The sequence below is a fragment of the Vipera ursinii genome (genome assembly GCF_947247035.1).
Source record: "Vipera ursinii genome assembly, chromosome: 4".
Lineage (NCBI taxonomy): Eukaryota > Metazoa > Chordata > Lepidosauria > Squamata > Viperidae > Vipera > Vipera ursinii.
This window is the reverse complement of record NC_139514.1, coordinates 88,144,341-88,159,075: the sequence shown is the minus strand read 5'-3', so window position 1 is coordinate 88,159,075 and position 14,735 is coordinate 88,144,341. Positions and strand designations below refer to the sequence as shown.

General features: G+C 47.3%; 1 protein-coding gene across 1 annotated transcript; it reads right to left on the bottom strand.

The window, feature by feature from the left end:
• Positions 1-2,902: 2,902 nt before the first annotated feature.
• POU3F3 (POU class 3 homeobox 3) lies at positions 2,903-4,249 on the bottom strand (the record flags this gene model as incomplete). Its single annotated transcript, XM_083361323.1, has 1 exon — positions 2,903-4,249. One exon carries the CDS (start codon positions 4,247-4,249, stop codon positions 2,903-2,905), a length of 1,347 nt encoding a protein of 448 aa, XP_083217449.1.
• Positions 4,250-14,735: the final 10,486 nt, after the last annotated feature.

The following is a 14,735-nucleotide window of genomic DNA, read 5'->3' as shown; positions in this document are numbered from 1 at the left end:
ATTTTATCTCATGTAGTTGTCACTGTATCAATCACATAAAATCAAGTTTATGGCCTCAACATTGGAAATTTTCTTTCCTTGTTTCTCTTGCACCCAGTCAAGACTATAACCTGGGGCATCAAAAATTAAAGTAACACAAATCCTACACTAGTCTTACCAGGCTGTTTTCCATCCCTTTTAGGATGTTGCCAAAGTCAACAAGCAAGTGGTATTTACCAATTTAATTTGGAGTTAAACAATGCCTTTCAGAGTGTTGGTCTAAAAACTTACTGGAAAGAAATAACGTTAGTTATTAGTTTTAAGCGTTTATCAAGTTAAAGAAATGGCACTAACAGTCTGTTCAAACCTTAGGTTGATCATCACTTTTAGATTTATGCTTCTGTTTAGTGGGGGAGTGCAGAACACACAGTCTAAGTATTATGTTATTGCAAACATGGGATTCAAACTTCAAACCTGTCCTAGCTTCTTTTCCTTTCTTGTGTAATAGTAACAAACAGGATAACCAGCATGTTAGTGGTACATCTACCAATATCCTTAGTAACACCAAAATTCACATTTATTGTAATATATGACTAATGTAAAATGTGGAAGAAGGGGCCACTATTTCTAATGTATCTGCACCCGAGTCACCTCCCAGACATTTCTCTAAAGCAGTACAACAGTTATAAACTATCGGAACTCTAATTAAAGCTCTGGCTGTTTTCTTCTTTCTCCCTATTCATATGTGTACATTTAGAAGTATCATTTGTTTAATTATGGTGGTGATAAATTAAACAAAAAGTTATACATACCACAATGTATTGAAATAATATATTTTCTCGGGGGAAACCCGCACTTTATGGATTATATTGCAAATGGAGGAGTGGGGCATTATATAGATAGCTTATCATCTGGGACTACTGTGCTAAACTTATTCCTTAAAAAGGAATTAAACAATGGCTTTATGTTCTAGAGTCTTGCTTTATCACACACTCTCGATGATTGATTGATATAGAAATACTGTGTAGCTACCTACGGATTTATTAGGAGTGGAACTACTTCTAAATGGCTAATTTCACCAGTACTGTGAAGAAAAGTTCTCTCTCTCTCCTCTGTCAAAAATATCATCAATAGCTAGAGAAAACAGTTTGGTTCTATTTTTGATTCCGTCATTTAAAAGGATTCCAGTAACTTACTAGACACATTTTTTTTAATGTATCAGACAAAAGACTATTTCATTCTAACAAATTTATTTTCTCAATCGGTTCTTACGGAATCACTACTCAAATTAAATTACAATCAAATTATCACATCAAAAGATACCCTTATTACCTAATAGCCGTCCGTATTTTTTTTTCCATTTTATTTTTTTAAATTTGTGCTCGTTTGAAAAAAAACACGTAATACAAGATCTGGGGGAAAAAATAAATTACCGTTTTGCAGTAGTTCATAGGTATTCTGAATAAAATATTAAAAGAAGTCATTTAATGAAAATATAAAGCAAATTTTTTTTAGATCAACAATGGATCTAAACAATTCTCTATTGCCGTCTTTTTTCTTTTTGTTTGTTGAAAAGTCTGTTTATTAAAACCTACCAAAAACACTGCGAGGAAATGGCAGTATTATAGAATCACTTCCACAGCACCCCTTCAAGCAAGTTGGCAACGGATTTAGGAGAGAAGTTCAGATAAGTGCAGCTGTAGATGCCCAGTTGCTTTTTAAATCCCTTTATCTGAATCAGTCCAAAAATAAAAAAATATTAATAAAAATTATCAGTGAGATTTTTAAAAATTAATCTTCCAGGGTGGTTGGCAGCCATCAGAAGCATAATTTTGACAGCCCCTGAATTATTCCTTTTATGCCGCTGTTTTTCTTACTTCATGCAAAATCCTTCTATGGAGCTCCAACTTTAAGGACCAACAACCTTACTTTGCCTTTCACCCTCCCCTTCCCCCTCCCCCCTTTTTCTTTTCAGGGTCAGCTTTCTACTTGTAGTGTTTCTTTCTTTCTTTATCCCCTCCCCCCTCCTCTCTCTTTCTCATTGTATATAAATTTGCTTTCCTATCCTGATTGCTTATTTTTTTTTAGCTGCTGAGTGCACTATTTCCCCATTTTTCCCCATCTAAAGAGCCTGTCTCCTTTTTTCTTTTCATTTTGCAGAATATCATCCTTCTCGAGTGTATTCTTACCCTGCACCAAAAATTAATGTAGTTTGACCAAGAATAACTTAAGGTCTGGAAAGCAGCTAATATTTGTTACTGGTTTTGTTCTGGGGCTCTCTCTCTCTCTAACCTTTCGCGTGTATTTAAACGCGTGTCTGTGGTTATACGTGCACGTGTTTGAGCTGGAGAGAAAAGTTTCAGGGAATCTCACAGGACAGTCCTTTGAAAAAGAACGGTGGTGAATGCGGTGGCAGGTGGGTGAGGCTAGGAAATGACGAAGGAGAAGAGAAAGGTAGGGGGATAGAATAAAAGTAGGTGGCGGTGCTTGTTTTATCGCTGCAAGGAGCATAATTTAGATTTTGTCGAAGGAAAGGAAAGGAAAGGAAAAAGAAAAGTATTATTTTTTGGTCTGTCTGGGTTTCCATCACGCTGTTTTTTCTCCATGCTGAGATGGAATTCCCATTGCTGGGCTGGGCTGGGCTGGACTTCTCCAAATGTTTCTGACACAGAGGCAGGTAAAAATGGTGGGGTCGGGAAACCGAACAGAAACGTGGGCTGCAGGTGTCTGGTCGTGTTTTTGTTTTCCTGTTTGCCTCCCTTCTCCTTCTCCCTCCCCTCCCCCACCCGGACTGCCCACCAGCGCTGTGCTTGCCTCCCTCCCTCTCTCTCTCTCTGTTTCTTCTCCTTCTCCTCTCCCCCCCTTCTCTCTAATAACTCCTCTCATTTTTGTGACGACCACTCTGTCCCTCTGACTGTCTTTTTCACTGCACGCTCGCCTGAAGTCCGTGGTGCGGGGGCGGCGTGTCGGAGCTGACGTTGCCGACCTGGGAGTAGACATCGTCGGGCGTCTGCTGCTGGATCCCAGGGGGAGTCATCCGTTTCTCTTTCTGCCTTCGGTTGCAAAACCAAACCCTGACCACTTCCTTCTCCAGCTGCAGGCTGTCCGCTAGGTTCGTAATCTCCTGGGCGGAGGGCTTGGGGCATTTCAGAAAGTGGCTCTCCAAAGCCCCCTTGACACTCACCTCGATAGAGGTCCGCTTCTTCCTCTTCCTGCCCTGCGCGGCGATCTTGTCGATGCTGGTGGGGCTGCCCGTGGACGAGTCGGCTTCCTCCAGCCACTTATTTAACAAGGGCTTGAGTTTGCACATGTTCTTGAAGCTGAGCTGGAGGGCCTCGAAGCGGCAGATGGTGGTCTGCGAGAAGACGTTGCCGTACAGGGTGCCCAGCGCCAAGCCCACGTCGGCCTGCGTGAAACCCAGCTTGATCCGGCGCTGCTTGAACTGCTTGGCGAACTGCTCCAGGTCATCCGAGGTCGGCGTGTCCTCGTCGGAGTGCGGATCGTGGCTGTTCAGGCCGCCGCCGCCGCCGCCGCCGTGGTGCGGGTGCGGGTGAGGATGATGGTGGTGGTGGTGATGATGGCCCGGGTGGTCGCCCAGCTCTGGCGTGTCGCCCCTCACCAAGCCCGGGTGCACCAGGCTCTGGCTGCCGGGCGGGGGGCTCAGCATGCCGTTGACCGTGAAGCCGCCGGGTTGCGAGTAGATGAGCGACTGCTGCTGCTGCTGGCCGGCCATGGAAGGCAAGTGGGCGGCCGTGGTGGAGCCCCAGTGGCTCTGGTGCGGGGGACCCAGGTGCGGCGGTGGGGGCCTGTGATGCAGCGCCGCGCTGGAATGCAGGTCGTCCCGCCCGCCGCCGCCGCCGCCGCCGCCGCCACCCTTCACGTCGGGCTGCTGTTGCTGCTGCTGCTGCTGTTGCTGCTGCTGGGGGCTGCCCGTCATGCCCACCGGGCTGCTGGACCAGGGCGAGCCGGCTTCCACGGCGGCGGCGGCGGCGGCGGCGGCAGCGGCGGCGGCGGCGTGGGGCAGGGCTGTCACCCACTGGTGCGCGTGGCTCAGCATATGGCCGCCGTTGCTGGCCGCCATGGCGCCCTGCATGAAGTCACTCTGGACCATCTTCACGGAAGAAGGGTCGGTCCGGTAGCCCCCGCCGGACACCGAAGTGACGGCCACGCTGCCTGGCTGCATGCCCCCGCCGGAGTCCGAGTGGACGATGGAGCCCGCCGACAGGATGCTGTTGCTTGGCAGGTAGGGGTTAGACGCCGCCGTAGCCATCGCTGCTGCTGCTTTTCTCCCCCCCCTCCACTTCGCACTCCAGCCTCCGCAGCCAAGGAGCGTGGGAGGAGAATCCTTGCCTGCCCGCGCGCCCGACCGCCCGCTCGGCCGGCAGCGAGGCGAGTTCCGCGGCGTGCGCGCCCTCCTGGGCTCTCGGTCCCTTCTTCAGAAAAGGCAGCCCGTCCCCGGCGCTTCCACGTCTCCCCCCCCCCCGAACAGTCCTTGCTATTTACCTGTCAGCAGCAGCCAGTATATTGCAGCAGAGGGCGGGAGGGGGGGGGCAGGGAGAAAGAGAGGGGGGGAAGCGAAAACTAGGGGAGGGGGGTGTCACCCGACAATAGCTCCCCCTTTGGCTTTCCTTTTCTCCCTCAAGAGCATAGTTCTCCAGCAGTTTCTAGGTTGTTGGTGGTTGTTGTTTTTTCCCCCCAGGAAAGTTTCTTTCTCCCCTCCCCCTCTTGTAAGGCTTTGTAAGGTAAGTAAAATGCGGCTGGGCTCCTTTTCTTTCCCCGCACGTCACGCGCGCCCGCTCTCTCTCTCTCTCTCTCTCTCTCTCTCTTTCCGCCGGCGCAGCTCGGCTCCTCTTAACGGTCTCTCTCGCCTCCCTTTTCTCTAACACACAAGTTTTGTTTGTGTCCTAAGAAAACTTCTGGCATGGCTGGCGGCGGAGGCGAAGCTGAGGAGGAGACTGCATCGCTCAAAGTTGACGTCCGGTTGAAGCGCCCGGGTCCCTTGGAAACAGGAGTCTTCGGGCAACCTTTTCGCGAGGGTCTGGAGAAGAAGACATTTTCCTTGCCTTTTCTGCCTTCCCTCCTCCCGGGTGCCTCTTTCTTCCTCTTTTCACATGGGGAAAGGAATCGCGGGCAAGTGGTTCGTTTTTCCCTTTTCTCCGAACAAAACAAACCGGCGAAAAAAGTTTACGATTCCTGATCCCCTTCTAGGCGGGGCAGGTCTCGGGTGGACGGGAGGGAAGGCGAGGCGGCGGTCCAGCTGCTGTGAGAGAAGGCTTGGAGTCGCCTGGGTAAGAAGAGGTGTGCGGCGGTGTGCGCGCCTATATGGTATCCTTAAGCCACTAACTCCAGTGGGGAAGTTCGCTGCCAGGTTCGCGAAGCATTAGTTGCTCCGGTGGTGCTGGAGTGCAGCAGCTCAGCTCAGTAATGCTCTTCCCTCGTTGCCGCTGCTGGTGTGCTGCTGCCGCCGCCGCCGCCGCCTGCTCTCCTCCCCCTCCTCTCTTTCTCTTTCTCTCCCTCTGACAGTTCTCTCTCTGTCCCTCCCTCGCAGAGCAGGGACTGTCGAATGTTTACCCTCAGCCTTGAGCGCGCGCACCACCACCACACTTTCCCAAATACAAGGAAGTCGAGCGCGAGGGCCCCTGCTGATTGGCTACCCGCTGAGTGATTGACAGGCCCGGAATGACTGGCTCAGGACGCGAGGCCCCCCTTCCGGCCGTTCCGATTGGTTGCTTTTTAATTTAGGCAAAGTGTCGTGGAGGCTGGAAACCTGCCCTACCCCCCCCCTAAGTCCCCCCTCCCTTGGCTTCTTCTTTCTAGCGCTGCCTCCCCTCGCTTCCCTCCTCCTTCCGAGGACCCACAACATCTTAACTCTTGGAGCCCGGCGAATAAATCGGAGTTTTCCCGGCTCTGAGCTGAGAAAAGGGAGGCGAGAGAAAGGAGAGAGGCGGCGCGCGCAGGGGGGGGGGCGGGGGGCGGGGGGGGGGAGCCAACGAAAAGAAGGGAGGGGGAGGGGGAGGATAAAGAGGAGCGAGGAAGAGGGGAGTTGCTGAGGTGGTGGTAGGAAAAGAAAAGCCACGATATAATATTTTACTTGCGTGCCTAAAAATTCGTCTTATGGGCGCTTTAATCCATGTGTCGGGGGAATTGCCCCATCCTCACGGCCCCGTCGGTAAAAGGGAGGAAGGGTTGTCTCCCGACATCTTGCAAAGTTTACTCTTCTACCGGCTTCGTCGGAAGCATAAAGAGGGCTTCGCCTTATTCCGACGCGGCTTCCCGGTTCCCAACGGCAACCTCAGGGAAGCCGAGGCGAGATTCCGTGAGCTTCGGCCCATCCTTGCAGGCAACCGGCCTCCGGTTCCTTTGTCTGAGGCTGTCCCGGTGGCTGCGCGTCATGTGGGAAGCACAAAGCCCGGCTCACTCTCCCTCTTGGAGGAGCGTGTGCCCGCGACCCACCGGGGTCTCGGAGGAGAAGTTACCGAGTGGAAGAAAAGCTCTTCTTTCAGCGCGCGCGGTTGCAAAAACCAGGGCAAGGTACCAGGCGTCCTTTCAAAGCCGACGCGACCTCGCCGCACTTTTCCCTTGCTTTCTAAAATATGCCGGGACGCGCCTTTTCGACACCCCCCCCCCAAAGGACTCTTAGTTCCTTCTAGCGGCGTTCGCCTTTCCCCCCCCCAAACTCACCCCTTTTCCGAGGGTATTTTGCAGAAGGTAGATCCGGCTCGAGGACCACTTGGATGGCTGCTCCTCCAGCTGAAAGAGTTAAGGTGGGCGGGAGAGCGAGCGAGAGAGATGGGGAGAGAAAGGGAGGGAGGCAGGCGAGCAGGCAGAGCGGACGAGCCGTGCGAAAGGCAGCGCGGCAGCCTCAGTGAACAACGAGCAGAGAAAGTGGCGAGCCAAGCCAGGGGACACGGACCTGCCTGGGGATTCTGGGGAGGAAAAAAAATACACATTTCAGGCGTTCAACGTATTTTTGGGGGGGGGCTGGCGGGGCTCCTGTCACCTTCGTCTGCCCGGTTTCTCTCGCAGGCTCTTTCGGTAAAAAAAAAAAAAAAAATAAGTCCAGCGTGTTTACACTGAGAAAGGCAACACAACCCCCTCACTGCGCGCGGACCTCCCTCCAATTTGCAGGCTTGCCAAAGAAAAGTCCAACGTGGGGGGAATGCCAGGCTAGCGCTACCTCCAATTGTCCCTTCACCCCAACCTGGAAAAGGGAAGGTATGTGGGACTGGCCCGGTGGGGAGAGGAACCGGAGACTGGCAGCGAAGGTTCAGGACTCGCTCCAGTTCCTGCTTGTAAAGTTAAAAACGACACACCATTTTAGGTTGGTTTCGGGGTGGGGGGGTGGGGGGGGGAAGAAGGATGGGAGACAGTAATGTGTGAATTATTCCGAGACCTACACCTCAACTCCGGAAAGGCGAAATAGCCCGAGTTCCTTTTTTATTGCTCGAGTCTTCCCGAGGTTTTCCTCTTTCCAACCGAGCTAGAGAGATGAAGGACCGGAGACAAGATTCCATTGAATCGGTGTGAGATCTCCAGGTGCAGCGGAGTCAATAGTCGGTGCCAGAACCCCATGTTTTCTTTTCCAGTCGATTTTGCTTGGATCAGGCTCAAAAACCGAGTGAGTCTCGTGGTTTTGTTTACACTGAATGGGGAGGATAGCAGCGGTGCCATGGGGCCGTCTTTCATTAATATACAGTGAGGATTTTGTCTAAATTACTGCTATGAATTTCACAGTACATGCTTTCAAAAGCCGTCTCAGGTGGCCTGATGAAACGTGATAGCGCCTCTGCAGACGCAATAATAATAATAATAATAATAACAACAACAACAACCATCATAATAATAAGTTTTAAAAAATTCTCCCGGAACCCAGCCTAGACTCACCAAACAAAGAATTGCTAACTGAGTTTGACGTTTTATGTATTTTTTAAAAATTTGTTTAAGGTTAAAAGAAAACTTAATCCTCCTCATCTCGCAACTACTCACTCCCCACCCCGCTTTCCTGTAGAGTGTGATTGCTTTGTCTGGGGGAAAAATCCTAAGTATAACAAGAGGAGAACAGTTAGTGCTGATTTTCATTTGCATAAATTTTCATATATTTTAGTGAAAATAATAGACTAGTGGAGAGCTGGGCTTAGTGGAGTCAGTGCAAAGGAAAATCTTTCCCTGGATCGTTGCGCTGCAGTCGAGAATGTGAATTTTCCTCCTTAATAGCAAAGCACTTAAATTATAAATTCTGTTCATACTGGAAGCGCCTATTGGTAAGTGCATTTATATTTTTCTCCCTTTCTTGTTCTCACCTTTTCTCTCACCCCCCCTCCCATGCGTCTTGGAACAGTGTGGATGCATGAGAGGAAACCCCCCCCACACACACACACCTTCTCAAGCATCTTAGTGAAAGATTAACCTAAGAAAGAAAGCAATTTCTGAGTGCTTGTGATGCCTGTGCACTTTGGGGGGCACTGGTGTAGCACTGGGAGAAAGGGGGCGAAGAAAGAAAGACCATCACTAGAAAGAGAATGTTTCGCAGTTGGCAAAGAAGTGGCCGGAAAGGGGTGCCCTTTTCCCACCTCCCCTCAAGAGAGAAGTGAGGATACCTTTAAAAACCCTAACTGTACGCCATCTAAGGGACACGGGCTGACCCAGAGGGGTAGCAACCCGGCGGCGGCGGCGAAGGCCGGCAGTGATGCGCGCAGAGGGTTAATGTTGTAACCAGGGAACAGACGGTTAAGCACAACATCTACAGCTCTGTAGTGAAAGTCCATCAGAAAGAGTATAATCAATCAAAACTAACCAGGACATCTCTTCATTTTATCCTCTGAGGAGGTTGGACCGAAGCAGAAGCAGCCGACTTCGCCCCAGCTCTCTCTCCCTCACTTTCTCCGAGGCAAACCGACCCCCTCCATCACCCCCCCCCCACACCACCATTCTCCTTTGCGCCCTTCCTTTTAGATCCCGGATTTCACAGAAGGACTCGGAAACCGTCTTCTTGCCGAGTCGCAGATCGGAAGGGTATCCTAACGGGAATAATTAGAAAGCCAGCCAGGCTGGAAGGCGAAGCAGGTGGAAGGCGATCGGGGACAGACTCGAAGAAAACTTTAGCCGGCTCTCCAAACCCCTAATTCCCATGATTTCTCCACCCCCACCCCCACCCCCCCACTTTTTATTATTTTTATTTTCGTGTTCCAGAGTTTCCTCTTTGCCTTAGAAAGCCCGCAACTCACACATGTGGATATTTTGAGTTGTACAACAAAAGAACCGCAACACAACATAGCAAATCCCGGTATTAGATCGAGAGGTGGCTGGTAGGGAGGTGTCGGTTTCAGATGGGGGTGGAGGAGAATGGCCGGTCTCCCTTCTCTCGTTGGCGCGCTCAGCTTCCCTTTTGACTGGGGTTAACTCTGTGTGTTCCATTGGAACAGATGCCGTATAAAGCTGCTCCCTCCAGATCATTTGTTTCCTTGATGGGGGAACATTTCTGAGCGGAACATATTGGTTGCCATAGAGAAAGAAATAAAGGAAGAACACTAGTCACATTAAGCTATATGTTTGTGCACTGGGCTTTAGATAAAAGGCCATGCTCCAGCCAGAGAGGAACGAAGCCAAAACCAGAGCTTTTCTAGCTTCACTAAAACTAACTTTATTTTGCTTTGGGCTTTCACTGTACCAGCTTATACGGGAATTTTATTGGTTGTTAGTTTTTTACGGTGTGGTACGTTGAACAAAATAAAACTTTTTTAAGTTTTCAAGGAAACTGTCTGTCTTGGCCGGCAGGGGGCACGCTGTGTTGGCGATCGGCGAGGGGATTCAAAGTACTTTTATTGAGCATCAGTTGCCTTCTTCCAAAAGTTGTTAGAAAGAGAAATAAGGAGGGGGGTTATTTTCTCTTCTTAACTTCTATATATCTATATTTCATAACAGTATATTTTTCTATGTCTTTACCTTGTGGCTATGAAATAGTGTCCTGTCACCCTTAAAAACATGAAACTACTATTTAAATAGAGTAGTCAGTATCACAAGAAAGAGGTAACAAAGGATGTACCAGTAATGGGAAACTTGTCACTGTGACTGGTCAGCTACTAGGAGCTCTGACTGAATAGCCTCTCTTAAGTTATTTCCATTTCATTAAAAAAAACCCACATTAGTCCAAAAACATTCAGATAGACAGTTTGGTCTAGTAGTTAAGGAAAGAGGCTTGAAACTAGCAGGCTGTGAGTTCTACTTCTGCCTTAGGCATTAAAGCCAGTTGGGTAACTTTGGCCTAGTCACTCTCTCTCAGCTCAAGTCATATCAGAGTGTTATTGTGGGGGAAATAGGACAGGTTTTTTTCTTCGTTGAGCTACTACTTATACAGATAATACAGGCAGGATAAAAATATAATAAAATAATCATGAAGAGAAGAGGAGAAGAATGGACAATGTGCCATAAAGTGATTTCTTGCACCAGGAATTGAAGTTCTGGGGCCTATTTGACATCTCAAGTGATAAGCCTATTTTTCCCCCATGATGAAATATTTCTTTCTTATCCTGATCACCAGTGAAGCAGGAATTCTTATTTTACTCAAGATACTACCTTGTCCCTAAGAATAAGAAAGTAACAAGATTGCTAAAAGAACAAACACCATAGGGAAAAAATGTAATACGGACACCATACTGCACATATGGACTATCTTTTCCCTAGATATATTTGAAGTGAGAGAAGTGATTTTTAACTTTTCTCTATAGATAAATAATTAATAAACTATCCCTATCTAGAACAGGATCTCAAGCCACACAGATATTTTCATCCCATATATTTGAATCTATTGCAGAGTACTATTAGGAGATAATTTCCTGGTTATTAATTCTGACTGAAATTCTCACTAAGTTTTCTTAACATAGAAAGAATCCTTTGAAAAGAGTTTGTGTGGTTTGAATGGTTGCTGACTATTGGCTGTTACTTTTCCTTTCTTATTTGACTTTCACTGGGCTAAAACAACTTTCTAATAATAATTAAATATATCTATAATTCTTCATGGATCAGATTCCTTGTGACACTCAATGCTGATAAACAGACATAGATGCAGATAGATAGATAGATAGATAGATAGATAGATAGATAGATAGATAGATAGATAGATAGAAAGTATATGGTGCTATTGTTGGACAGTCATACTAATCCTTATATATATCTACTCTACTCTATCCATCCTCCCTGTTTACCACATTTTTGTTCTGGAATCTTGCATTCCGTCTTCTTGAATCTGGTACACCCCAAATTTATTTAATTGCAGCTCTCATCATCCTCAACCATCACAACCCAAGAGCACACTGATTATGGGGTGATTCACAATAACTGGAGGGGGAACCAAATTGGACAAGGAAGCTGTAATCTACTGTGTCTCAGAACATAGCAATCAAAGTGGGACATAACAGAAGTTCTCTCTCTCTCTCTCTCTCTCTCTCTCTCTCTCTCTCTCTCTCTCTCTCTCTCTCTCTCCCTCCCTCCCTCCCTCCCTCTCTCTCTCTCTCTCTCCCCTACCCTTATCCCTGCTGCAGGCATGATTGAAGAATAATGAAATAATCTTCCCCTTTCTTTAATAACAAGTTCAAGATCTTTCCTCTGCCCCCAACCTCCCTTTCCAAGGTTAAAGATACCCAAATCAAAGTTAAGGATTTTTGGATTGACTTTTTAACAATTCCTTGGATTAGTTACACAAAATTGAAGTTTCCATATTGGGGGATCTTCCTGCAAAAGCTTTGACAATACCCAAGACTATTATATTTCTAAAGCACAGTTTTCTTCAGAGAACAATACCACCACCACTTTATCATATTTCATTTATAATTGTTAATTCCGCAGTTTACAAGTGCTTGGACTTGCCTTCTTGGATCCAAATAACATTTTTTTAAATATTTGATATCTGAACCTCTCTTCCCCTATGTTCCAACTTTAATCTTGATTTGCCTTTTCCTCTTTTCCCGTCTGTACTGCCATTCAGTGAAACTTTCATTTACATTTTAAATGTGTACATTTGTGTCTCTCTGTGTGTGATTCAGAAATCCAACTTTTCAGCCTTTTCCTTGACTTGATCAAAGACTTCAAAAAACAAAACAAAAACAGAACACAATACAAAAACTAGCAACAAGTTAATTGACAAGGCTATATTCTTTCATTACATCCCTTTTTCTCCCACAATTTATATACCGTTGCATACACCTATGAGTTTGCAGACACACACACACCAATAAAGAATTCACCACTGGTAGTTTTTGTTTGGTTTTATTATTTATTAAACAAATTTATATGGCTGCCCAACTAACACACATCGATTTTAGGTGGCATAATATTAAGATTTTAATATTAGTATATTAGTATAAAGAGGATATTTATTAATTACTGATGGATAAGTGCCTTTGTAGTAGAAATCAATATTATAGAGAGATTATTATTAGGGATTTCTTGCATCTTTTGGTTGCATTTAATAGAACAGTAGCTTACTTACATGCCAGAATGTTTAGCTGTGTAGTAATATGGATCCATGCTGAGCCAAATTCTTAATTAGCAAATTTCATAATTAATAACTTTCAATTGCATTAAAAGGCACAGCACACAAATAGGATTCCATTCATTTTCAAGAGAGTGGTTTTCTTTTTTTGCCACTAGTTTGAGGAAGGATGGATAAAGAGCAGCTGAGTTTGTCTCCAGTTGAACTTTCTGGATCTTTAAATATATCAGGACCAGCCGGTGGATAAGAGCTGGGCTCCTTGCCCTGTCAAGGAAAGGGGCTAAAGCAGTGGAATTTTTTTTTAAAAAGAGTTTGGGGGGTGGAAGCCCAGGGAGAATATATGCCTGCTACGTTGAAAGAGTGTCAGGCACCGTAAGAAAACAACAGTGGGGCAGGCCTGCTCTTTTTATCCATGGGTCTCATTGTGAAGGCCCCAGGCTGGGCTTTGTTTATTGTTATCATCCTAACAAAAGCCTTTCGGGTTGTGTAATAAATTAGAAGGCAGGCAGGCAGGAACGGAGCAGGCCTTAGCCAGGCTTGGGCGGGGGGGGGGGGGTGGGGAGAGAGAAAGGGCACCTTTACGGGGAGTGCCTGCGCGCCTCCCGATTGTTCAGGGCCGGGGATGGGGGAGAGGCGTCCCTTCAAACCGGCCGAGTGCGACGGAAAGTTAGCAGACGACCGGACCGAACAATGTCGCCCTTCTCCCGCAGGCTTTTAAAGCCAGTTGAAAGGAGGCGCCCCGTGTTCTGTCCGGCCCGCAAAGGAATTGCTCTCTGTCTCTGAACAATCCGGGCGCTTTCTCGAGTTAGGGGGCTCCCGGTGCCAACCCTAAACACAATGGCCAGAAAGGCCTGAAGATGGACACGGTGTGATAGGGGCGGGGGCGGGAGCGGGGAGGGGTGGGTGGGTGAGGAGCAGGAGACCCAAGAGCAACCCTGCTTTATTATAGGCAGGATCCCATTGTGAGCTGCCTGCTTGATCGCTCGGGGGTCTTTCATCTCTATTGCAGCAGCGTGCGCATCCAACGTGTAAGACGCGCACATATTTATATATATATATATTTATATATATATATATATATACCGGTATGTTTCTTACTATCTTCTTGCAGAACCCAAGGAGAAGACGCCAAATACTTAGGCAGCCCTGTTTTACATTGTTCGATTCACACACCCTCCCCCGCTTAATTTGACATTTGAACTTGTCTATTGTCTGAAGCGCTCGGTGCAGATTACAGGTCAAGCTAAAAGGCTGCTCTTTTTGGAATTTCACACCAACACACACACATAGGCTGCCGGCTCGCCTTCAGGGAAAGGAGGGCTTGCAATTTCGCCGCTGCTATGCTTGTGCGGAGTGTGTGCGTGTGTGTCTCCCACTTCACGTTCTCCCACCGTCCAAGTTATCCATCATTTCCTATTCTCTTTTTTGCCTCCTCCCTCTGTGTGGGTGTTTCCACATCATCACCGCCACTACTTCGTTTTAGATATTTTTGTTAATGGGAACGGACGATGCGTATTACTATATAAGCGCTACCTCCGAGAAGATTCGGAAAACGGCACGGCTGACGTGGCATTTTCCGTGAACCCAGATAGGACGCCTGTAACAAGTGTGGTGAAAGATGGTCCTTTCCTTCCCCACCCTGTGCATCGCTTCTGTCTCAAGTTTGACCGCCTAGAAAAAAAACATTGTTACAAAATATGGGAGGAAGGCATCCTAATTTTCCAGTTGTCTTCCTTAATTTCCAGTACACGAATGGTAAACCAATCTGGTTTCTAATTCGGAAAGGGGATATATCCATACAGAGGAATAGAAATTACTTATTATATTATTAATACCATCGTTGGGATTATTATTATAAATGAAACCTGTGCAATATCTATATGGATGGAGAAGGAGGTACAACTTCGTTTCAAAGGTGAATTTGAATTTTCTGTGAATTTTCTGTGAATTTTCCCTCCTACACGCTCCACACAGAAAAATCCAAGGCTGAGCAGGATCTGGAAGTCTGGCCAAACTCCTAAGAGGAGGAAGGAGGCTAGGGAGAGAAAGGGATCCAAGAAAGCGCAGGTACTGAGTTTCTGCAGAGGAGTCTTGGGCCAAATCTGATGGCCCTGCTGCAGACTGGGCCTTTCAACTGCATTTTGGAAATTGGGAATGTTTCGAAGAGCCCTGGTGGCAACTCTGCCGCCAGAGATAAGCTATTCTGTGCGGAGGTTTTTCCTCAGGCTTCGCTATGGTGGTCTTAGAGGTAAATTAAACAGTTCATCCA